This window comes from Leucoraja erinacea, chromosome 9, assembly GCF_028641065.1.
Source record: "Leucoraja erinacea ecotype New England chromosome 9, Leri_hhj_1, whole genome shotgun sequence".
Classification (NCBI taxonomy): Eukaryota; Metazoa; Chordata; class Chondrichthyes; order Rajiformes; family Rajidae; genus Leucoraja; species Leucoraja erinaceus.
This window is the reverse complement of record NC_073385.1, coordinates 38,313,666-38,341,117: the sequence shown is the minus strand read 5'-3', so window position 1 is coordinate 38,341,117 and position 27,452 is coordinate 38,313,666. Positions and strand designations below refer to the sequence as shown.

General features: G+C 40.1%; 1 protein-coding gene across 12 annotated transcripts in view; it reads left to right on the top strand.

Annotated features, from left to right (window-relative positions):
* LOC129700259 (neuronal PAS domain-containing protein 3) overlaps positions 1-27,452 on the top strand; it is a 791,362-nt gene that overhangs the window by 451,301 nt on the left and 312,609 nt on the right. For all 12 annotated transcript variants that reach the window (XM_055640580.1, XM_055640579.1, XM_055640574.1 and 9 more), the window contains one exon: positions 8,418-8,507. In XM_055640580.1, the coding sequence (XP_055496555.1) occupies positions 8,418-8,507 (90 nt within the window). The remainder of the gene's footprint in view (positions 1-8,417; positions 8,508-27,452) is intronic.

Sequence of the window (27,452 nt, the reverse complement as noted above, 5' to 3'; positions counted from 1 at the left end):
TAAAGCCTGTATCTGGGCAAACCGCTGCAAAATCTCAGAGGTCTGATTTATGAACAATGATTTTCCCAGCAACAGTATATTAATATTACCTGGAACATCTCAATTGTGCTCTGATTACCATGTTGGAAATGTGATCTTTAAGTCTGACAGTTGTGGAGCCACAATGGCTGCCTTGTGCTCTAGGCCTTTAATTGAGTGTTAAACAAAATAATTGGTAGTTGCGATATGCTTTTTGTCCAAATATAGAGAATACTGCACACAAAGAAGGTGCAAAATGAATTAGCAACGTTCTTGAGCTAAATGGGCTGAAATGGACATTACGGGAACAATAATGGTTGCTCTCTGAAATACCATGCTAATGGAAAAAGCTGAAATAGTTAACATAATTTTGGAGTTTTTTTAAGTAGTTTCTACTTTTATAAAAGGTGTTTATTGCTGTCTTGGATTTTAACTTGAGGGAGATATTTCAGACAAGTTGCAAAACGCACCTTAATAAAATGTAATTTATACCCCCTTTAGGCTGAATGTCTTTTTCACCAATAACAATAAACAGTCAGTGGCGAAGGTCATGGAAATGTAGTCTCAAAAGCACCATGGTGCAAGGCAGCAAATTGGAGCCAAGGGAGGTTTAGTCTGTCGTACAGATGGGGATAGAGGACATCACAATTTTCTCAGATTAATGTAGTTTATATGAGGTATTTCATTTTATTCTATTTATATCAACATAACCACTTTCTAACTGTAATATTCTGCTTGTTGCATATCTATTTATGTGTCATTATATGACCCAACTGTAATTTGCAGGAATCAAATATAACAATAGTAAATTATATCAATTAATGGTCCTTTTAGATTGTGTTCTGCTGTGATGTTAAAATGAAACATATTATTGCCAGAGATTGCACTTTCCCACAAATTCTAATATTTTTTCTTAACTGACATACGTATATCTCCAAATGAAAGGAGAAAATTGTTCAGAACATTTTAACAGGTAGGATAAGAAAGTTAGGCAGTAAGAAACCGTCGTAGAGACTCAATCTGTTAAGTGTATCCATTGCAAACATGTTAAATATTACTATATGAAGAACATGCAGCATATTCATGCCTGTTTATATAAAAGACAACCATGTTTGTGATTGATCAGCTGAATACTTGAAGGCTTTTTTACTTTTAATTTTAAAACACATTTAATTGTTAGTTTTTGGAATTCAGGTTAAATAACTTTTGGGGAAAAAAATATGGTTAGAGAACTAGTAGAATTATAAAATCTGCGAAAGATGTATTATTTCGGTAGAGGGCAGCTGCGATCCTGACCTCGGGAGCTGTATGTGGAGTTTGAACGTTCTCCTTGTGACTGCGTGGGTTTCCTCCAGGTGCTTTGGTTTAACTCCCACAATTGTGTGGAGTTGTAACTTGACCGCTGTAAATTGCCCAAGTGTGCAGGGAGTGGAACTGAATTCAACACAGCATTCAACAATTTCAATTCATAATCACTGCTCCAGTCTCCATGGACAAGATAACGTCACTAATATTTTGTTTCTTGACTTGTCCCATTAACAACCTCAAGACCATTTCTATCTTTTAATTACAGTCACCTTCCACACTATCATAGACATCCCCTTTCAATCTTATATTTTCTGATCATTAAAACTGTAAAAGGCAGTAGTTTCCTTACCAATTTCCAGAGCTGATGAAAAGTCAGTTACTTTGAATTCTATATTTCAAAGACAGTCTGGGAATGTACGTCTAGCCGTTTTCTTATTTGATAGAATCATTGATAGATTTGGAATTCCAATTCATTTATGAAATTAAACTGAAATTTGTAAAGTGAAAATGACAAAAGCATAAAAGATATTGGTGATTCAAAATATTAAATAGCCATGTCTTTAAAATTACATATAAATTGATATTTCAGGCAAACACCGAAGCTTTTAATGAAACCCTTTTGGACATTATTAAATTCACCTGCACAGGAAATTGGCAATTACCACTGATGATAAAAAAAATTCTTGCCAAGGGGTTGCAGTAAAGAAGTGCAAAAGCTGAGGAAATAATAGAACAATGTAAGTAAAAGTGTTCTTGAAATTCCCTGCCATCCTAGCACAGTAGTGTTTAGATAATCAATTGAAAAACAACAGCACCCAAATTACCTTAATAAAAAAATTAAATCATCCAGGCAGGTACAGAATCATTTCACAGGAATAAGATGGAAAATCTGATTGTAGTAGGCGCAGTGGGAAAATAAAACCAAAAGAGCTTGAAGCCTAACCATGGCCGACAACAGGTGACCACAGGCGAAGTGGACAAAAGCTAGATAGAAACGGGTGTAAGCCTAAGTAAAAGGTGTTAAAAAAAAGTGTAAATGCCGGAAGCTCCATCGCAGCAAGAACAGACCACAGAGAGGCAGCCGGGCCAAGGATGGGCTGCAGAGTGATAGTTGAGCCGAGGAAGGGTTGTGGAGAGAGAAGTCAGGCTGAGGAAGGGCCGCAGAGAGCACGGTTGGGCCATGCTGCTGAGAACAAAGAGGGACCTAGCGGAAGAGTGGGGGGGGGGAGTGCTGAGAACAAAAAGGAACCTGGGAACCTTTGAGAACAAAGATGAACAAACATGTACTCTAATGAGTACTTTTGTAACTTGTCGGTGCCAGTAACACGACGACTCTTTGTGTACTGTATGTAAAACAAAGAATTTTACTGTACCTCAGTACATGTGGCAATAAAATGTAATTGAACCATTAAACCCCAAGAGGAATACATAGCTGTGAAGCTAGTTCATGGACTTTTAGTGGAGGGTGTGGGGGGAGGGGTAGTGTAATCTACTCGTGGAATATGAGGTGCTGTTCTTCTAGTTTGCATGCGGCCTCACTCTGGCAATAGAGGAGGCTTAGGACAGAAAGGTCAGTATCGGAAAGGGAAAAGGACTTAAACTAGTTAGCAATCAGGAGATCTAGAAAGTCTTGCTAGGTCGAGCGCAAACGTTCATCAAAACAGTTGGCGTGTCTTCGCTTGGTCTCACCAATGTAGGAGGCCACATCAAGAACGCTGGATGCAGTGGATTAGGAGGTGCACGTGAGCCTCTGCCTCACGTGGAAGGACTGTTGGTGTCCTGGCATGGAGGTGTAGGGACAAATGTTACATCTCCTACGGCTGCAGGGAAAAGTACATGGCGAAGGGTGGTTTGATTGGGAAGGGATGAGTGCACCAAGGGGTTGCAGAGGAAGTGGTCTCGGTGGAAAGGAGTGGGATGAAGCCAAATGCAATGTTAGCATTCATTTCGTGAGGACTAGAATATGAAAGCAATAATGTAATGCTGAGACTTTGTGAGACACTGCTCAGACCACATTTGGAATGTTTTAAGCAGTTTTGTATATCCTATATCTGAGAATGGATCATATCATATCACGACAGATCCTTGACCAGAAGCATTAACTATTTTTCTCTCGACAGATGCTCTTTGGTATGCTCAATATTTCCAGAATTTTCTGCACATATTTAGATAATTTTACTGTAAGTGTCAATAAAATTATGATTAATGGTGATTAGAATAACAGCATATAATTTTCAAATTAAGCCATATTATTCAAATTCAAATTAAGTAATAGAATAGGTTGAAGGAGAAAACTGGGAATGAGGAAAAAACTATGATATTAATCATTTCAATTCAATTCATTGAATAGTGCTGGATTAATATTACAAAAATAAATATTCTTGATTGCCATTATTACAGTAACAGTAAAATGCATACGAATATGAACTTTGCTTTAAGCAAAAATGAAAAGCTTGAGGGAACCAGACCTCCTATCTACCTCTTGGTAGTCTAATAGTGATTGTATAACTACAAAATAAATGAGCTTAAAATGAGATGACAGAACGGGCTTTTTTTCTCCCTAAAGACTTGAATAGAGTAAATGAAAGGTGGATTTCCATTTGAAACAATTAATCCTGTCTTGATTAGTTCAGTGAAAAAGAAGCTGGATGTGTACCTAGTTAATAGGTTTAGGGGGTTAAAAAAATGAGAGTACACATAGATGTTGAAATTTTCTTTGGATACGGCAGCTAGTATAATGAAAATCTATGTGATGTGGTTGGTTAGATTGAATATAACAATTGCATTGGTTAAATTGCCATGGAGAATCACAAAATTCTTTAAGTTACATCAAATTGAAGCAAAAAACCTTTGGCTGTGATCATGGACAGAGTCCATTCAACATTTTAGTCTGTGCACATTATGTAAATGTGAACATAATACCCCGAGATATCTTTCTCCATCCATATGGTTCTTTATTGTGTCAACACATTTTTTAATGCAACTTAATTTTCCTGCATATTGTAAATGAAGGTTACTGGATGGTTAAAAGTTATATTTGTATTCATTCAAAGGACGTGAGCACTACTTTATATACGTAAGCTATTTCAAAATGTCTTTGATAGTCAGCCACTCCCCCGACCCCTGATGTTGTCTGGTAAATACACTTACACAAGGCTGATTAGTGGAGAGTTTCTGGAATTTGACTCAGCAGTGTCCAAGTTTGAATAATGTGTGATTCCTATGAACGTGCTACCTTCGTCCTTCCAAAATATTGAGCTTGTAAGTCTGTGAGGTGTTGGTTAGGGGAAAAAAATTAAAGTGCTGCAAGAACTTGGAGGATCAGGCAGCATCTGTGGAAGGAATGGACAGATGATGTTTTGTGTCCGAACCCTTCTTCAGACTTCTTTGTACTCCTCTGTGATTCCTGCTACATCTCCGATGGGAGTTCTGTCAGACTCTTTATCCTCCACTATGGTTTATGCTGCTCTCCAGCTCTTTGTATTTTACTTTGGTGAGTTGCTGCAGTGCATCTTGTCATTGGTGCAACATGCAATAACTCTGCGTTGGTTTTGAAGTGATGCATCCTCAAGATAGGTAGACAGAGCTGTCTACTAAAGAGACATAAAATAATGGAGTAACTCAGCAGGACAGGCAGCATCTCTGGATAGAAGGAATGGGTGACTTTTCGGGTTGAGACCCTTCTTCAGTCTGATGTTCTTCAGTTTTTTCGGGTCGAGACCCTCCTTCAGTCTGAAGAAGGGTCTCGACACCAAACATCACCCATTCCATCTATCTAGAGATGCTGCCTGACCGCTGAGTTGCTCCAGCATTTTGTGTCAATCTTCAGTGTAAATCAGCATCTGCAGAAGAGGGCTGATTTGTGCTGAGTAGAGACATTCATCTCAGCAAGTGGAGAGTATGGGGGTGAGTTTGAGCAGCAGAACAATTAGACATTTGATTTTTATTTGTTCCATTTAATTAATGATGCATTTACTGTAACCAATGTCTCAGCTCCCTTTGGAATAACTTTGGAATAGAATCCTTCAACAATTTATTTTTCAGTCAGAAGAAGGGTCCCGATCTAAAACATCACCTATCCATGTTCTTCAGGGATTCTGGTTGGCCCGCTCAGTTACTCCAACACTTTGTATCTTTCACCTTTTTAACTCTGGAGGTTTTCAAATGAAGAAGTACGGCACCTTGAATATTTCTTTCAGCACAAGAATGGGAATGTCATCACTATGCATAACAACAATTTAATGCTGTGAGAGAAACATCACATTTCTGAGGGTAGTACACAGGAATAGGTCTGAGGTTGCAGCATTTACTACCCACAACACAGGCCTTGCAGGCAGTGATTCAACATCTATGACCACACACAGATAATGCTTCCTGAGGCTGAGCTTGCCATATTAAATAGTGGTGGATATCTGCAGCCTGCTGCAGGAAGACATTTTTTTGGTTACGTTCGTGGCTGCACATCATTATCAGTGAATGTAGCCCTCAACATATTACACGCCTGCATATAATCAACTGTATGCATCACTTTAGTGTATTTGTTCAATTGCATTTCACCCTACTTGCCTTCAAATTCATTATTTCACTGAAAATTCTTCTTGTGCTTGTCTTATTATTTGTATAGGAGGATTTGTTTGAGGTGTGTGACGCAAAGTCACAGGTAATGTTAAAAGTCTGTTTCCTGAGCTTATTTGTTCAAAGGTTCTGTTGTTATAACATATGGTGTCATTATTTGTTTAAATGAATATTATTTATGTATTATTGCTTTAATGACAAGCACAGAAGGTACTTAAATATTTCCTCAATGTATCATGGAAGCTATTTTCCCTTTGTTTCACAAGGTGACCTTCTATCTTGTAATCTCCTTGGTATTGTGTACTAATCCTGATCCTTTTTTGTCAAAATGCATTTTGCTTTCTCACAAAGCACCAAATTAATATCAAATACATCAGACTTAAAAATATTCTAAATCAGTAAGTGAATTTGGTGCAGAAAGAAAATACTCAACTCCTTTGTTCCTAACAGTGATCTGCTGATAATATTTATTGGTTAAGATTGCTCGGTTTTATTCTATTTAATAATGTACTAATGTATAATAATGTACTGTTATAATATGGGACTAGAACACCAATACATACAATAAAAGTGATTAACATAAGCTCTAATTCAACTAACTCATCTGAGCAGCGCCATTTCTGGTTCAAGATGCTTCGACATGTAAAATGTGCCAGTCACATGTTTAATTGATTGAAATATACAGCATATACGGCAGGCCCTTCGTCCAACCGAGTCCAAGCCAATCATCCATAACCCATTCACACCAGTTCTATGTTATCTCACTTTTGCATCTACTCCTTACACACTAGGACAGGGGGTCCCAACCTTTTTTCCCCTGGCAACTTTAATAGCACATAACAATGTTATTTCACTTATTTCTGAACTACTAATGATGAACAGATATCGGTACAGCATTTCATACTTCATACCAGAACCAACACGGTCAGTCAATGAGAAAATATATGTACAAATCCAGAATCAACAAATTTACCCCCTGGGTAGGCAAAATTTACCCCCGGGGGATAAATTTTCCCTAGGTTGGGAACCCTTGCATTAAGGGGGAATTGACAGACACCAATCAACGTTACAAACCCGTATGTGTCTGGTCTATGGGAGGAAACTGGAAACGGAAAACATGCAAACTCCACATAGACAGCTTCTGAGGTCAGGATCGAACTCTGATCTCTGGCGCTGTGAGGCAGCAGATCCACCAGTTGCACCACTGTGCTTTTGATAGTGATGTTGAAATTCTGCAAAGGAAAAATCATTAAAAGGATATTAATTGCAATTTAGCTCCACTTTCTGCACTGAGGAATGAAAAACATTCATAAAAGTGTCTTAAAAGTCCCATTTTACCTTAAAATTTACCAACCTGTCTCCATTCCAAGAACAGTATGAGTTCATTTATTACTACTTAAACTGGCAGTGTTCAATTTCCACCATACTTTTTGAAAGGCATCGTGAGGAGTGTCACTTTCTCATTACATATTAACAAAGATCTGAACACAACTATTCAGAAAGGAAACACTGGTGCAATTTTCCTGGCACAAACTAATGAACCTGAATGAATTTGATACATCATTTTAATGTATTCTTCCAAAAATCTATATATAGTTGTATTATATATAATTTAAATTGACAAAGACAAATTACATATATTTACTTTATATGCTGATGTTAGTATTAACTATAAATAGTTATCCATTTTCTTTTGCTACCAATATTTCCTGCTAACTAACAAAAGTTTAATCAAGCAGCTTTCTTAGCTAACCCTATAGTATTTGAACAGTTATGATCAATCAATTGCTCTTGATATTAAATGTCAAGATTGTATAAGAACAGATGGAACAGTTCAAAAATTCAATTCTTTATTCTGCTCATGATTCAGACAATTTCCATCATTCTTTTGCTGAAATACCAAGCATTGGGATGTTTTTTGAGGTGGTTATAAAGATCTGTGAAAGCTGTAATAATTTTTCTGTTTCATTCCCAAGGATTCAGTTACTGGTAGAACATGATATTGATTATATGTCACTCTTTCGATATGAAATATTTATAGAATGTAAGAATATCATTTTAGCCAATATTATATTGAAGCATTTCAGTTTATTTAGTTGTTATAAAGAGCTGTATAACTATATGTTTTTTTAAAAAAATAATTTTCATTATATGCATGTAACATTTAGAATAAATTTGTACAATCCTGTTAAGAAATTATGCAATTAAAAATTATTTATTTTGGTGTAAAGTTTAGAATAAGGATATTGTTACGTTTAATGATATGTTTACAATGTTCGATTAAATACATTTTTTGTGTTTACATAATGTGGTCCATATTTATTTATGTATTTTGATATTATTTATTGAAGTAGGTGATAAAATAATGGCCAATAATCCTTTGATGTAACTCTGTTTCTCCATAATATTATCTAAATTAAAAAAGATTAGAAGGCTCTTTTTTACAAATAAGTCACTACTATTTTGCTTATGAAGGTTATAAACCCACTTGCATTTTTTGTTTTGTTTCTATGTAGTCTTTGGATGGATTTCTATTTGCACTAAATCATGAAGGAAGATTTTTATACATCTCTGAAACTGTGTCTATCTATTTGGGCCTTTCACAGGTAAGAAAGTATAATTTTCCAGTTGTTTGTGTTGTGGCATTTTTGTCATGAATGTGTCCTCACAACCAATGCAATATCACAACTGCTAAATTAATGGAGTGCATTGTGTGGATGTCCATTTTTGCATTGTGATAAATTTTTAAAAATAAAATTGTTTATTTTAAAATGAAGAATGATCAGTTATACAAACATTTTGACATGCAAATCATTTGTAGTTGCCTTTTGAATAGAATTTAATGTGCACATGGAAGAACCTTCCTTCAAGGTTTCACTACATTTTGGTAACTTGCCCCTTGGGAGTACAATATAATTATATATTTGTATATTAACTGAAATCTGCTCCTCAATCTTTACTTAAAATATGTGCTTTATACTGCCTGGCTTGGTGAACTATGCACTTATTCATTTGCTGTGTTGTTTCTTTGGTAGAAACTGAGCCATTGATCCTACTAAATTGATTTTATCTTAGATTTTTCCAAAATAATTTATTTAGCTGACATACTGCATGATACAGGGCAAATGTTTCAAAATGCATCCCCATTTGGAATAGTATTTGGGTGGTATAATCAGGAGATTATACATTGTATTCAAAACTAATTCCATTAAATTTAATGAAAGGAATTTTCGGGGCAAACTGAAATCTGTTGATGTAACACTATAGCAGATTGAGCACTGGTGATCAGAGTTGAATTCCTTGGCAGAAGAATGTTAATGAAATTGAGTGCTTGTGAAATATATGTGATTTTTGGAATAACTGACAGAATAACTGCTGTTCATAGAAATGTGAAGAAAAGGGTTGCAATTGTTGAGGTTAAAAAATGCATTATTTTGTTTAGAACTATATTTCTTTGTATTGTTTGATGAAACACACTTTGTCTGAAATAACAATTGAGGAATTTCACAGTGAGAGGACTTGTAAATGGATTTTCCACATAATCAGTTCCTTTTCAATTAATATTGATTTCTATCTGCAAAGACTAGAGTGGACATCAGAGGGAAGAAATTCCTTCTTTGATATATTTTCTATCTAACATGCTTGTACCGTGCTTGAGTATGAAGCAGCTGAAGTATAAGATTTATTTTGACTATTAAACAACCAGTTGAAAAGATCAGGTAACAACAACAAAACTAATGCAGAAAGTAATTTACCTTTATTGTAAAATTTATACTCTGGTAAACTATAGAGTTTAAAAAATAGATTACTTAGTTAAATTCATAAATGAACCACTCAATGAAAGTGGTAGACTTGAGAATATATTCAAAGCACAAATTTAAATCAATTCAACATATACCATGGCAATCAATCTCAAATAAAATTATTTGTAGTTGGAAAGATAAATGTTAACTCCAAAGCTGAAGGTAAGGGAAGTACAAACAGTTCAATGGCGGATTTGGTTCATTTCTTCAGTCAGACTTCTGTTGGCTGGGGACGTTTAGCTGTCCACATTGCACCACATTCTCCCTGTGCCCGTGTGGGTTTTCTTCAGGTGCTCCAGTTTCCTCCCACACTCCAAAGACCTACAGGTTTGTAGGATAATTGGCTTTTGTAAATTTTCCCTTGAATAAAATGGTACCATGGTAAATGGTAGGGAATTGAAGAATGCAGGTGAACAGAGGGATCTGGGAATAACAGTGCACAGTTCCCTGAAAGTGGAATCTCATGTAGATAGGGTGGTAAAGAAAGCTTTTGGTGTGCTGGCCTTTATAAATCAGAGCATTGAGTATAGAAGTTGGGATGTAATGTTAACATTGTACAAGGCATTGGTGAGGCCAATTTTGGAGTATGGTGTACAATTTTGGTCACCTAATTATAGGAAGGATGTCAACAAAATAGAGAGAGTACAGAGGAGATTTACTAGAATGTTGTCTGGGTTTCAGCAACTAAGTTACAGAGAAAGGTTGAACAAGTTTGGGCTTTATTCTTTGGAACGCAGAAGGTTAAGGGGGGACTTGATAGAGGTCTTTAAAATGATGAGAGGGTTAGACAGAGTTGACGTGGATAAGCTTTTCCCACTGACAGTAGGGAAGATTCAAACAAGGGGACATGACTTGAGAATTACGGGACAGAAGTTTAGGGGTAACATGAGGGGGAACTTCTTTACTCAGAGAGTGGTGGCTGTGTGGAATGAGCTTCCAGTGAAGGTGGTGGAGGTAGGTTCGTTTTTATCATTTAAAAATAAATTGGATAGTTATATGGACGGGAAAGGAATGGAGGGTTATGGTCTGAACGCAGGTATATCGGACTAGGGGAGAATACATGTTCGGCACGGACAAGAAGGGTCGAGATGGCCTGTTTCCGTGCTGTAATTGTTATATGGTATGGGTGATTGTTGGTCAGCGCAGATTCGGTGAGCCGAAGAGCCTGTTTCCATGCTATTATCTCTAAACTAAACCAAACTAAACTATACTAAAACCTGGAGGTCTTTATCTAGGTAAACTGTCAATTAAAGGGATTGTTTCAGGAGGGCTTTAGGAACTCAGATTGGGCATGCACAGGATGGCAGCTAATCGTGGAATCATAAAATATATATTTTGGATTACATTCTATTACACCAAAGAGCCTATTCAGTCACTGAGCTGAGACTGGTGCACAGAGAAACAATCCCATCAGTACCATTCGCCCTCCTTATTTTCTCTTCAATTGCTTCACTCGCATATCCATCAATTCATAGTTTTGTTTACATAAATAATCAGGAGGGAAGGTGATGGAATTCTGAGGAAAATAAATTAATTAAAGGATGTTACTGGTCAACCGATTTCCTGGCAACTGGTGATCCGGCACCTCCTTTAATCCGGACAAAATTACAAGAGCGCACTTGAAATCCCCCCCCCACGGAAGTCCCACCAAAAATGTGATGCCTAGGCCGGGTGAGGCGGCCTATCTCAACCTCATCTGGACTTCCACGGCCGATCGAGTGGGTCGAATTTGCCTCCTGCGGCCGGGGCTCTGGAACTCCGGACCAGCTGGAACGAAGGATCCGTTCCCTTAGCCTACTTTTGTGGCTGATTTTGTGGACCAGGGTCTCGGCCCCCAGGCGGCCTTGGCGGACCGTTCCAGTATTGTTGAACTCCTCTTGGAGACCCATGTCGGATGGTGGGGACGATTGGCGTGCTCGTCCTACTACATTTTTGGCATATTTGGCAAATCTCGGGTCGATGGGGATCACCCGGTAATCCTGCCATGAAACCGGCACATTGGCTCCAGGCAGCGCCAATCCTCATTGGGACGTCCAAGGGCAACTCATTAACGGACGCCGGGCTGCCATGCACGAGATGCAACTTTTACTGTAAAATTAATTTACATTTAATATTTGTTTCTTTTAAGTTGCTAATAATCTATGGTGCTTCAGAGACACGGAAGGGGTATAATTAGAGGGTCGGAGGTGTATTGTTGTACCATTATTACATGACCTCTGTTGGTCCAGCAAAACAGATAATACGGCAAGGCTCTGGAGCCAAGGGTGCTGGACAATCGGTGGTGGGCCTGTGTCTGGCTGAAAGGCTTCTTTGACTGCTTTAACGTGAATCTAATTTTAGATCTTTTAGGACTTTTCTTTGATCTGAACATATGATTTAGTTTTCTGGCTGTGTATTTCCTATCACTGAAATATCCTGTACTGGCTGGCGAACCCTGAATTGCCACAATCTTTGCAGGTAGTGCTGCAATGATGATGATGATAAATTTGATTTCACTTATCATTATCCAAATAATACTTATTTAGATCTCATCGTATGATGAGGTGGTGATAATACTATGGGCACTGGTCCATAGTCTCTCAAAAAACAGAGATCACTGTAAAACCTTCCTGTAAGTGTCAAGAAGTTGTTCAAATACCACTCCACTAGCAGTGTATCACAAGATAAGGTCTTGACTAGCTGTGTGGCATTTGCAGGTGTTATGCTGGAATAGCCAAAGTAATTAAGAGACTGACCCAGATAACGTTCTCATCAATAGTGATATCCAGATATTGCTGTGGGCAAGCTGAATCCCACTTAATGTCAAGACGAAATGGTGAGACTTGCACTTGATTCAATTAGTTATTCTCAGACACAAGAGATGTACAATTATAACTTGCTAGTTGTCATTCTGCTGCTGCCAGACAGAACAACGGGCCTTTAGGCCAAGATAAGATTTGATATCTTTAAGAACTTGATACTTGAAAGCTACAAGATGGCGCTAAAAATCTGGCAACTCTTTGGGTACTATATTAGAAGAAATGTACTGCATGCAATACTGCGCTACACAAAAGAAAGACACATTCCATGACAGATAAACACAATAAGATAATATTACTGAAATTTAAACTTAATCGAATTTTATCGGCAAGATTAATAAGACTATTCCAAATTACAAAACAGGAACATTTTGTGTTTGGTGACAAACCACATAAGCTTTTAGCTCGCCAATTGAAAAAACAAGAAAAGGAAAATACTATAACCAAAATTAAATCAGAGAAAGGTGAATTACTAATACTACCTAAAGATATTAATAATAGATTTGCTCAATTTTACCAAAACTTATATACATCTAAAATTAAAATAGAAGATAGTAAAATAAAAAATGTTCTAGATAACTGTAATCTTCCAATACTGGACCTTTTGGAACAAGAGGAACTAGGAGCTCAAATTACAATCAAAGAAATAGGTGAAACAATAAAATTGCTGAAAAATGATAAGACACCGGGACCAGATGGTTTTAATAATGAATTTTATAAAAAATTTCATGAGATAACGACCCCTTATTTATTTAATTTATACTCCCATGCTTTAAAAAAAAAAAAAAAACTACCTGAAACACTACCCGAATCAACTATTACGCTTATTCCAAAAAAAGATAGATTTAGAAGATCCGGCCTCATACAGAGCTATATCACTTTTAAACACAGATCAGAAAATTTTAGCAAAGATTTTAGCAAGAAGATTATGCAAATATATTAGTAAATTGATAAACCCTGATCAAACTGGGTTTATACCTAAAAGATACTCATTTAATAATCTGAGACGTCTGTTTAATATAATGTACTCGCATAATGTAGAGGAAGAAGATACTTCCGGTAGGCGGCGCGGCTCTGGCCAGCAGCGGCCTCTGCAGCCTGTCCGCGTTTTATTATTTTTTGTCTGTGTTTTTATGTAGTGTTTGGTATTTTATGTTGGGGTGTGTGGGTGCGGGTGGGGTGGGAGGGGGGGGGAAACTTTTTGAATCTCTCCCTGCACTGAGACCCGACCTTTTCTCGTCGGGTCTCAGTCGTCGTTGAGGCCGTAACGAGGAGCGGCCTCCAACAGGAAGAGACCGGGGACTCAGGTGTCGACTCACCTCACCGTCGCGGAGCTGGCCGGGTCTGGAGCGGTGGAGGAGCGCTGCTGCTGCTGGTGCTGTTGCTGCTGCTGCTGCTGCTGCTGCCGGAGAGTCGGAGGCTGCTGCTGCGGGTCTGTGGACGACGGCGCCGAGCCCACGGATCCCTGGAGGGAGACCGCTTTTCGGGGCTTCTGCGGCGGCGACTTCTCCCGCCCGAGTTGCGGGGTCGAAGAGCTCCTGGAGCGGGGCCTGACACCGCTGCCCCGCGCGGCTGGAATGGCCGCGGACTCTGCGAGCGCACACCGGGGGCACCAACACCAAGACCCGGTGTGCGACCTCGCACCACCCGGCGTGGCTTTAATGGCTGCGGGACAATCGCCATCGCCAGCCGGGGGCTATGACTTTGACTCTGACATCGGGGGGGGGGGGGGAGAGTGCAGTGGAGAGATACGTTTATTTGGCCTCCATCACAGTTATGTGATGGATGTTTATGTTAAATGTAATTATGTTGTGTCTGGGGTCTATTTGTGTGTTATGTATGGCTGCAGAAACGGCATTTCGTTTGGACCTCCAGGGGTCCAAATGACAAATAAATTGATTCTGATTCTGATTCTGATATATCAATTATTTATTTGGATGCAGAGAAAGCATTTGATCAGGTAGAGTGGCAATACTTAAATAAAGTACTACAAAAATGTAATATGGGAGAGAATTTTATAACATGGGTAAAATTATTATATGATAAACCGATGGCAAGAATTTTAACTAATAACATGTTATCTCAAACATTTCAACTATCAAGGGGTAATAGGCAGGGATGTGCATTATCACCCCTGCTATTTGCCCTTATGATAGAACCCCTGGCTGAAAGTATAAGAATTCATCCGAATATTCAGAGCTATAATACCAGGGACTCAAAGAATAAAATCTCATTATATACAGACGATATACTTTTATATATTACAAAGTCACAAACGAGCATACCAAATTTATTAAATTTAATAGAGGAATTTGGGTCTTTTTCTGGATATAGAATAAACTGGAATTAAAACCTCAAGAACCTACACACTTATGGAAGTTCCCCTTTAAAATCGCAACAGAAAAATTTAAATATTTGGGTATTCAGATTACTAGAAAATATAAAGCATTATTCAACGCTAATTTCATACCTTTATTAAATAAACTTAATACGCTGATTAAATTTTGGAAAACACTTCCCTTATCATTATTAGGTAGAATAAATGCAATAAAAATGATCTTCCTACCACAATTACTATACCTATTTCAGTCTATACCGGTATATATACCAAAATATATATATTTTTTAATTAGACTCTAATATTACTAATTATATTTGGGACTATAGATCACATAGAATCACAAAAAAAACACTTATGTAAACCAAAAGAGGTTGGGGGACTTTCACTTCCGAATTTTATGTATTATTACTGGGCAGTGCATATTAAGAATATGATTTATTGGTTGGATAGTTCTACCCAACAGACAGAATGGATAAAAATGGAGGAGGATTGCCATCCTTGTAATATAGGAACGATCCTCTTCTCTCCAAAAAAACTGAATAACACAATATATAAGAAGAACCCAATTATATATGGTACAATAAGAATTTGGAAACAAATAAAATTATCTTTAAAATTAAGAAATCTATCAGTGTTAATGCCAATAGCGAATAACCCTTTATTTAAACCATCTCTTATTGATAAGACATATAACCAATGGGAAAGTCTCGGAATTAGAAGGATCGGGGATATGTACGAAATGGGAAACCTACTATCATTCCAACAATTACAATTAAAATTTAAATTGAAAAACAATCAATATTTTAAATATCTTCAGATTTGCGATTTCATGAAAAAATATATACAAGGATATCAAAAAATAACCTCTGAAGTATTGGAAGAAGCAATGAATATTGAAGCTGACTCATAAAAATTAATATAATATTTATATAATAGTATTCTAAATATAGACCTACCATCGACAGAGGTACTTAGAGAAGAGTGGGAACGGGAACTAATGATAAAAATCACGAAGGCTACATGGGAAAAATACTTGATATATATTCACAAATGTTCAATTAATGTAAGACATAATCTAATTCAATTTAAAATTGTACATAGATTATATTATTCAAAAACAAGATTGACCAAATTTTATCCAAATATATCCGCCACCTGTGATAAATGTCTAGCCCAAAATGCAACTATAACACACTCCTTAGTTTCTTGCATAAAACTATATAGATTTTGGAATGATATTTTTGAAATATTTACAAAATTATTCAAGACAAGAATGGAACCTAATACTGAAATGATTATATTTGGCGTAATGGAAGATGGGAATAAATTGAACACATCTCAAAATCTATTCTTTAACTATGGTTTAATAATAGCAAAAAAATTAATACTTAAATTTTGGAAAGGTATATCAATACCAACGCTTAAAATGTGGATTGCAAGTATGTTGGACACCGCTCATCTTGAGGAAATGCGATTCCTCCTAATGGATAAATCAGACCAATTCATAACGAGTTGGTCTCCATTCGTCATTGTTTTGGAATCATATGGTGCAACACAATTGTAAAAAATAACTGTTTCAGGACTGGACGAGGGTTGGTCAAGATTCTAAATAATGATCTCCTTTTTTTTTTTTATTTTCTTGTTTCTATTTTCTCTTTCTCAACTTTCTTCATTTACTCGTTTTCTTTCTTCACACACTATATATTTCACATCTTTCTATCCTTTACTATCTAACTTTTTCTTATTCTAATCTTTTTTCAATGTAACAAAAAAAAAAAGAAGTTGTACATAAAATGTATTATGAAAATATATATTAGGCACTTTGGTGCCATATGATTGTACTTCTAATAAAATAAAAAAATAAAAAATAAAAAAGAAAGACACTACATCAGAAAACAAATTGTTGCACTTTTTACTTGCGTATGATTGTGCTTGTGTATAGTATGATATCACTGGATTGTATCTAGGTACATGTGACAATAGAGGGATAGTCATATAGTACAGAAACAGACCCTTCGGCCCAACTTGCCCGACCAAGATGCCCCATTTACACTATTCATAGGGTCATGCAATGTGGAAACGGGCAACCCCCATGCTGACCAAGATGTCCCATCTACAGTAGTCCCACTTGTCCGCATTTCCCGCTATCCCTCTAAACCTTTCCTATTTGTGTACCTATCCAAGTGCCTGTTAAACATTGTTATTGTATCTGCCTCGGCTACCTCCTCTAGCAGCTTGTTCCATATGCCCACCACCCTTTGTGTGAAAAGATTACCCTTCAGGTACCTATCATGTCCCCTGGTTCTTGATTTCCCTAGTCTGGGTAAAAGACTGCATTTACTCTATTATTCTCCTCATGATAATATACAGCTTTATAAGATCACCCATCATCCTCCTGCGCTCCAGGTATTAAGTTCTAGCCTAACCAACCTCTCCCTATAGCTCAGGTCCTTGAGTCTTGGCAACATCCTCGTAAATCTTTTCTGCACTCAACCCCATAACCCCTGACACCTGTCAAGAATCTGTCAATCTCCACCTTAAAAATGTCCATAGACTTGGCCTCCATAGTCTTCTGTGGCAATTAATTCCACAGATTTAACAACCTCTGACTAAAGAAATTTCTCCTCATCTCCTTTTTAAATGTATGTCCTTTTATTCTGAGGCTATGCCCACTGGTTCAAGACTCCTACTAATGGAAACATTCTCACCACATCCCCTCTATCCAGGCCTTTCACTATCCGGTAAGTTTCAATGAGGGTACCTCTCATCCTTCTAAACTCCAGCAAAGGCCAGTGGTATCAATCATTCATTAAATGTTAACCTAATCATTCTTGGAATCATTTCCATAAACCTCTGGACCCTCCCCAACATCAGCACAATCTTCCTCAGATATGGGGCCCAAAACTGTTCACAATACTCCAAATGAGGTCTGACCAGTGCCTTATAAAGCCTCAACATTACATCCCTATTTTTATATTCTAGCCGTCTCAAAATAAATTCAAAAATTGCATTTGCCTTCCTTACCGATTCGACCTGCAAATGAACTTTTTGGGAATCCTGTACCAGCATTCCCAAGTCCCTTTGCACCTCCGATTTCTGAATTCTCTCCCCATTTAGAAAGTAGTCTATGCCTTATTCCTACTACCAAAATGCATGGTTGCCCACTCCACAAAATACAGGTAAAGCACATAAATCTATTTAAATCCTGATGATGTACTGTAGAAGCATGACATTGCGGTGCAGGATATGGAGTAATGCTGAATGTAGCATAACTGCCAACCTTAATATACTAAAGGGCCTGTCCCACTTTCACGAGGCAATTCACGAATTCTCCCGAGTTTTCTCCTGATTCAAACTTGCAGAATGTTCGTAACAAATCCGTAGGAGATCGTAGGAATTTGTAGATATATCGTAGCGGCTCGTTTTGCTAGTCATAGGTACTCGTGCCATCAGGTAAGTCGGGACGTTTTTTCCAGCCCGATTAAAAAATGTCCACGAGTAAAAAAATGGTCGGGATGAAAGAATTAAGTCGTAAAAGTGCGACAGGCCCTTAAGGCAGCTTATAGAGTAAGAATCAGGCATAGATGGCTCAGATTTCCTGATGAACAAATTACCACTAGTAAGTATGGGAGCAAGATCATCCTGGATGTTTTCAAGAAGTAACAGGATTCACAAAATATATTTGTCCAAATGCATTCTCAATGAAGAGATAATGGAAGTATCTATATAGTATGATATAATTTTCACTCTAATTGACTTGCACAGTGTTGCTAAAGAATTGTGCTGTTGAATATTAAATCTCAGCATCGACTCGTGTAGCTCATCATATTTCAAACAAGTTCACTGAAGGATCTGATTAGTCACATTTTCTTTCCCCTTAATATTATTTTTGCCTTTTAAAGTTTATCTATCCAATCCCTCTTGGAAGTTACTATAGCATCAATCTAGACTTACATTTTCATGTGGTGGATTCTTAATCATTAGATATCAATTGTGTTAGAAACAGTGGACTGGATTTTACTTCGTTTTGTGGGCAGTTCAATCATTTTCATCCACATGAAGTCCAAGAGCCTTAATCAGCCTTCCTGAGATTCTCAGAAATGTTTTGGGTGCCTCAAATTCTTTGCTAATTATGACCTGCTGCAGAAACCAAGATCCCACACTACCTTCAGTAGGGATTGTCAGATTAGTTAAAGTAATAGTTAAATAGTTGATGTAAATATTTAAAAGCTTTCAAATGTTGGGGATGTATAATAATTATTAACTGATCCTTCAAGTTTGTTGAATGTAAAAGCCTGCTTGGGTTACTGGACGAGAGCCTAGGGGGTAGACCCTGTGCAGGTCACATTGGTTTAAGTGCATGGATGCCAGGACTCTGCATGACCCTTCTGTCGTAAGGTCAGAGTGGGTATACTCTCTCATGATTGCACAGTATTCAATTTCATTTACAACTCAGCAATTGAAGCAGCCCATGCCAACATGCAGCAAGACATGGATCTAATAAGTGTCAAACAACGGATCTAATAAGTGTCAAACAACAGGCGTGGCACAGAATTGACAGGCAGTGACCATCATTAACACGAGAATATAATCAGCAAATTATTTGCCTGAATGAGAATAACACCAACAACTTTAAGAAGCTCAGCATTATCCAGTGCAAAGCAGATTGCTTGATCTATGTCCCTTAAAATATTCATTCCCTTCACCATTGGGGCACAGTGCTTGCAGTGTGTACCACCTATAGAATGCGCTACAGTTACTCGTCTTTCCATGACCTCTTCAAAAGGAGGACATGGGCAACAGGTACGTGGGAAGAGTGCCATCTGCAGGTTGCCTTGTAAGTTGCACACCATCCAGACTTGGAAGTGTATGGGCAGATCTTCTTTGTCAATGCATCTAAATGTTGGATCTTTCTACCAGCAATGCTATGGGCAAACTTTCACTCGTTCACGTGTTGCAGAGTTCACTGTAACCTTCAAGAATAGTTAGAGTCAATATTAATGTTGGCTCTGCCAGTTATGCCCAAAGGTCATGTCAAACAAGCAGAATTAGAAATTTCGACCAATCAAGTCTACTCTGATATATCTCTTCCTCTGAACCCCATTCTCCTGCCTTCTCCCCATAACCCTTGTAACCTGTAATAATCAAGAATCTACATATCTTGGCCTTAAAAATATCCATTGACAGCCTCCACAGCCTTCGGTGCAAAGAATTCCACAGATTCACCACACTCTGACTAAAGAAATTGCTCTTCATCTCCTTCCGAAAGGAATGTCCTTTAATTCTGAGGCTGTGACCTCTAGTCCTAGCCTCTCCCACCAGTGGACACATCCACTCTATCCAAGCTTTTCACTACTCTGAGACACTGGTATTGAAACTGTCCTCACCCCTCTCTGTCCTAAACTTCATGCAGACCCTTTGTTTCCCTCTGCCCCTCCCCCCTCTCCCCTCCCCCCTCCTCTCCCCTCCCGGATTCGGCCTGGGGGCCGTAGGTTGCCGACCCCTGAGCCTCAGCATTACATCCCCGTTCCCATATCCCATAGAACATAGAAAAGTACAGGCCACAATGTCCACGCTGGACATAAAGCCGTGATAAAGTAATCTCATCTACCTGCACATGATCCATATCCCTCCATTCCTGCTTTTTATACCTAAAAATGAAATATAAAATGTATATATTTACATAAAACTGAACAGAAAAGCTAATAACTCCTATAGGTAACAACCATCATTATAATAGTAAGATTAAACGAGAACTTACCAGTTTGAAGTTTGATCTGTATTTTATGAGGAGTTACGATGAGGGATTACGTGAAGAGCCCGCCTCAGCACGCATGTGCGGCATACTTCAAAGCAGCGGTGTGGAATCACAGATAGACACAAGTATTTGAAGTAACATAGTAAAGACAAAAGAGACATCAATTTATCAGTTTGATCCATATAATGAGGGTGGGAGCGGAGGGCACGTAATCCCTCATCGTAACTCCTCATAACATACAGATCAAACTTCAAACTGGTAAGTTCTCGTTTAATCTTACTATTTTACTTCGGAGTCACGTGAGTGACTACGTGAAGATTTCAAAGCTCTGTGATTTCAAATCGTGTAACAGCTATTACTACACCACTGCCGAAGTCTTTGAGGGAGGAAGTGTGTTATCGTAATCAACCAATGAATCGGTTTATAGAAAAACACAATGGTATTTTTACAATAACAATGAAGAATTTAAAATGCTCCCCTGGGCTAATTTAAATATTTGCAGACTGGAATCTTTCCTGCAAATAAAAACAGGTTTTGTCAACAGCTTATAACCATATAACAATTACAGCACGGAAACAGGCCATCTCGACCCTTCTAGTCCGTGCCGAACACATAATCTCCCCTAGTCCCATATACCTGCGCTCAGACCATAACCCTCCATTCCCTTTCCATCCATATAACTATCCAATTTATTTTTAAATGATAAAAACAAACCTGCCTCCACCACCTTCACTGGAAGCTCATTCCACACAGCTACCACTGTCTGAGTAAAGAAGTTCCCCCTCATGTTACCCCTAAACTTCAGTCCCTTAATTCTCATGTCATGCCCCCTTGTTTGAATCTTCCCTACTCTCAGTGGGAAAAGCTTTTCCACATCAACTCTGTCTATCCCTCTCATCATTTTAAAAACCTCTATCAAGTCCCCCCTTAACCTTCTGCGCTCCAAAGAATAAAGCCCTAACTTGTTCAACCTTTCTCTGTAACTTAGTTGCTGAAACCCAGGCAACATTCTAGTAAATCTCCTCTGTACTCTCTCTATTTTGTTGACATCCTTCCTATAATTAGGCGACCAAAATTGTACACCATACTCCAGAATTGGCCTCACCAATGCCTTGTACAATTTTAACATTACATCCCAACTTCTATACTCAATGCTCTGATTTATAAAGGCCAGCACACCAAAAGCTTTCTTTACCACCCTATCTACATGAGATTCCACTTTCAGGGAACTGTGCACAGTTATTCCCAGATCCCTCTGTTCACCTACATTCTTCAATTCCCTACCATTTACCATGTACGTCCTATTTTGATTTGTCTTGCCAAGATGTAGCACCTCACACTCATCAGCATTAAACTCCATCTGCCATCTTTCAGCCCACTCTTCCAACTGGCATAAATCTCTCTGTAGACTTTGAAACTCTACTTCATTACCCGCAACCCCACCTATCTTAGTATCATCTGCATACTTACTAATCCAATTTACCACACCATCATCCAGATCATTGATGTACATGACAAACAACAGTGGACCCAACACAGATCCCTGTGGCACCCCACTCGTCACTGGCCTCCAACCTGACAAACAACCATCCACCATTACTCTCTGGCATCTCCCATTCAGCCACTGTTGAATCCATCTTGCTACTCCACCATTAATACCCAACCATTGAACCTTCTTAACCAACCTTCCATGAGGAACCTTGTCAAAGGCCTTACTGAAGTCCATATACACAACATCCACTGCGTTACCCTCATCAATTTCCCGAGTAACATCTTCAAAAAATTCAAGAAGATTAGTTAAACAAGACCTTCCAGGCACAAATCCATGTTGACTGTTCCTAATCAGACCCTGTTTATCCAGATGCTTATATATATTATCTCTAAGTATTCTTTCCATTAATTTGCCCACCACTGACGTCAAACTAACAGGTCTATAATTGCTAGTTTTACTCTTAGACCCCTTTTTAAACAATGGAACAACATGCGCAGTACGCCAATCCTCCAGCACTATTCCCGTTTCTAATGACATTTGAAATATTTCTGCCGTAGCCCCTGCTATTTCTACACTAACTTCCCTCAATGTCCTAGGGAATATCCTGTCCGGACCTGGAGACTTATCCACTTTTATATTTCTCAAAAGTGTCAGTACTTCCTCTTCTTTGATCCTCATAGTTTCCATAGCTACTCTACTTGTTTCCCTTACCTCACATAATTCAATATCCTTCTCCTTGGTGAATACCGAAGAAAAGAAACTGTTCAATATCTCCCCCATCTCTTTTGGCTCTGCAGATAGTTGTCCACTCTGACTCTCTAATGGACCAATTTTATCCCTCGTTATCCTTTTGCTATTAATATAGCGGTAGAAACCCTTCGGATTTACTTTTACCTTACTTGCCAAAGCAACCTCATATCTTCTTTTAGCTTTTCTAATTTCTTTCTTAAGATTCTTTTTACATTCTTTATACTCCTCAAGCACCTCATTTACTCCATGCTGCCTATAATTATTGTAGATCTCCCTCTTTTTCCGAACCGTGTCCAATTTCCCTTGAAAACCATGGCTCTTTACAATTTTTACGATTTCCTTTCAACCGAACAGGGACATAAAGATTCTGTACTCTTAAAATTTCACCTTTAAATGTACTCCATTTCTCTTCCTCATCTTTCCCATAAAACAAACTGTCCTAATTTACTCCTTTTAAATCCTTTCGCATCTCCTCAAAGTTAGCCTTTCTCCAATCAAAAATCTCAACCCTAGGTCCAGTTTTATCTTGTTTTGTAATAATTATAATAATTTTTTTTCTCTGAACGTTTTACCCCCACCATTCTGCTGTAGCCAGGATGTGATTTATAGGCACGTCCATTCTTTTTGCCATTGACGTGGAAGCTTGTCCTGTGGAATGAAACTTTGTACATGTTAGTTTTATCCCAGCAGCTTTAGTACCTGCTTGAGCCATCCCGAAATGGCTCGTTACCCGACCACAAGGTTTTTTGTGACTAACCCACAAGGCTTTTCATCTCCCTCGAATATTTAGGTTGTGTCTATGTAGGGTAATAGGGTCATGGCACATTACCGTGTTTTCTGGCGGGTAAGCCCGGATTCTATGACTGGATTAGGTGTTCCTGGTCTGGTTTGACCATTCCCTGGACAATGATAGAGATCTGGTCTGGAGCTGTGAGCATGGTGTCCAGTTGCAATAGGAGTAGTGACTGGACCCTCTGTGCCGCTCCAAGTGCCCTCAACATATGTGTTTAGAGCATAGATGGTTCAGGTTGAGGGATCTGGCTGGTGGGCATCCCCTGAGGTATGGCAGTACCACTGTGACATCCCATATATGGGTGTACCTGGTCTAGGGGTTTAGAGTTGTAATACCCTTCATAGATTTACCACCAGCCAGTGTGACCCCATGGCCTGTTGTCCTGTAGCTGTTTTGAAAAGACAGGCAGGGCAATTCTAGCTGTGTTGATGGTACTGTAGCCGAATCCTTCATCATGGTGAAGGTTCACCAGGAATTCCAGTACGTAGTAACTGTATCGGTTGAGTAGGTTATCCCTGTATCCATGCAGTACTTCTCTTGATGCTGGACAAGTGCTGTAGTCCAGTGGATGTTCAGAGGGATGCTGACATGGTGTCGACGGTTCGTTATAATAATCCCAGTCCCAGAAGTGGCTTGTGCAGAATCTGCAACCCAGGAGCTTGAATTTCCCATGGCACGGATGACTTGTGCCCGACTTCGAGTGTTAATAATTGTGGGTCACTGGGGAATACCATCGAAGTTTCAACAACCATGTCATGGAGTATTGGGACACCATGGCTGCGTAGGTCAGTCGGGTACTATCAAAATACCTGAAGCAGAGTCCTTTTGTACTGTGCATAGTTCCCGACTGATGAGGCAGAAGGGAAGAATACATAGAAATAATTTCACCAATCTAGCGCGAACGCATTTGCTGCCCAGGGTCTGGTTCCCAAGCGACATACATAGGACATCACCCAAACACCTGGTGATTTAGCGTTGATGCAAATAATCGATATCTGGCGTGTCATATAGCTTGATAGTTTTATTGAAACTTTTTTATAAAAACATCTAATCGATGTTGTCATTAAATTTATATGACCTGGTGTCTGTCACTGTATTTAGCTTACCTGGCAGGTAAGTTGCTGATAGTCAAAATACATCTTTGGACACACCATTGCCAAATTGTGTTGACCAACTTGTCGCATGATACCGACTTTATGCCGCCCATATGATTAATGTAGGCCACCACCGTAGTATAGTCTATTTATAACCGTACATGCAAGTGCTTAAATCCATAAAATTCACCCAAACATTTTTAGATAATTAATGCCCAGTATAAGTGGTAACCTCACCACTGTCTTTCTGATATTACTTCAGTGGGTAACTTCATGAGACGCTCAATGACAACCTATATGTCGTTTTTGATACTAAGGTCCGAATTATGTAGACAGAAATGCTACCATTTTTCCAATTACTCTGTTACTTGTCGAGTAGTTGGTAGTTTGTTGACCATTAATTTGTTGCATGTTTGTGCCAATTCAACTATGTTGTCTCTTGGCAACATTATAGTCACGTAGACTGAATTAATTATGAAGCCCAAGATAGTCCAAGAAAGAGCTCTATATGCTGGTAGGAACAAGACCCACCTACCTCCATGGTTATTGGCGGTTTTGTCTTTTCTGTTTTCTGAGTGCTTTGTTCTGACGACGTGCTGGCGATGTTGGGGGGAGGCGCATTTTCCAGGGGGTCCGCGGCGGGCCCTGATCTAAAAAAGATCTTTGGGGATAATGCGGCCCCAAGCGTTCACCAGTCCCATATTCTAGACGTCAACTGGTGGATGCCGTGGGGTGCTGCCGCTTGGGTATCGGAGGTCGTGGTTTGCTCGTCCCAGGGCCTGCCCTCATGAGGCCGAAGGTTTTTGATGCCTCTTCCATCTCCTTCAACTTTTTGTTCAGATCTCTCGCAAATAGCAGTGAGTCTGCCTCCACAGCTGGGGCTTTACACAAGCCTGCAAATTTAGAATTGAGGGCAGGTCTTATATTTTCCCTCCAGAGATTATTTAGTTCGAATTGTGTGGTACACATTAATGTCAGCACATCCTGCTGGTATGTATTCATCTCCGTTGTCTCCACAGAACGAGCAAAGGCTGTGATAGCTGACGTCAGGAGCCTTAGGATCCGCTGTAGCTTGAGTTCTTGTGCCCGAATAGGGGCCCCCACATTTCCCCAGATTTGGCTGTTGAGGCTTTTTCCCTTAAGGGCCTCACAGTTCTCTGGTGCTGTATGTTCTTCCAGCACCTCGGCGAGCACCTTCTCCAGTAGAGGTTTGTTGGATAGGTGATTAATACTGGCTGCCATTTTTGGCTCCAGCGGTGCTCCAGCCCGTGGGGTTGCTACGAAGCGGTCCACCACACCCAACAGCTGTTCCTGTTCCTGCACCCCATGCATACTCCCGATTTCGTCCGCCTGCCCCATTTCCCGACCAGCCCTGCCCTGGTCACCAATGCTAGCCTCCTGCTCCAGCCCGTGGTATGAGGTAGCAAAGGGCAGTGCCTGACACGACACTATGGAGGAGGTACCTGTCCTGTCTCCCCGGGAGCGCTGCTGTTCCCGGTGGACCATCTCCTCCAAGAGCTGCTGAATGCAGCTCAGGCGGCTGTCTCTCTTCTGTTTTGGTGGAGACATGTCCCCCTCCGACGAATCGGAGACGACCGGCCGATTGGTCTTCCTGGCCGTATTCCCAGTCCGCAGTGCAGGCTCTGGCGAGACTGGGCTTGGCTCGGTCTCGGGGATAGCGAACCGCTCTGAGAGCGACGCTGCCGCCGGTTGCTGCCCCGCTGGTAGAGTTGGAGCGGGGCAGTTTCTCTTTGAGAGTTTTCTGCGTTGTGACATGTTTCCTGAAAGCCTGCAAAACACAACTGCAACTCACCTCTGTTATCCAATGCCCAAGAGCCGCTCCTGCAGCTCAGGCGGCTGTCTCTCCCCCTCCTGGGTGGAGAGACGTCCCCATCCGATGTCTGAACCACCGGCCGGTTCTTGATACATCCAGCCCGCTGCTCAGGCGCTAGCGGGGCTGGGCTCGGTCGCGGTGTCGGGTAGCGGACCGCCCGCTAAGCGGTCCTACCGCCTGTTGCTGTCCCCGCAATGAGACGCTCCTCCGTGGTCGAGCGGGCAAGTGCAGGCGGCTGTCTCTCTACCTGTGGTGGAAACAAACATCCCGTCCTCCCAGTCGGAACCACCGGCCCGACGCCTCCGTGGCGTTCTTCCCAGCCCGCTGCTGAAGTGCTGACGGGATGGGCTTGGCGTAGTGTCGGGAGCGGAGCGCTGGTTAGCGGTCCTGCCGCGGTGATGCTCCCCCCGCGGTGGAACGGTCTTCTGCGGGGGGCAGGACTGCACCGTTGTTGCCCCCTGGATAACGGTGAGTCTTGCGGGGATAGGTCTCCCTCGTTGCTGCCCCCGCGAGAATGGGCTCAAGCGGGGACAGGTCTCTCTTACCGTTGCCGCCCCTGTGTGGAGTGGCTCCGGCACCGGCACAGCTCCCTGTCCGTGGACCGCAGCGTGTGCGGTCCTGGTGGCGTCTTTCACCCCCTTCCGCGGACGGAACACTCCTTCCCCGGAGTCCAAGGGGGCCGCTTGCTCCGTGGACCGCAGTCCTGCGGGGAACAAACAGACGCGAGGGGCTGTTAGAATAAAGGTAAGTACTTACCTAAAGCTTCGTTTTTCAGGTTGTAGCGGGAGCCCTGACTCCCGCCTCCGCTGTTGCCTGCTGAAACGTAATGCCGCACATGCGTGCTGAGGCGGGCTCTTCACGTAGTCACTCACGTGACTCCGAAGTAAA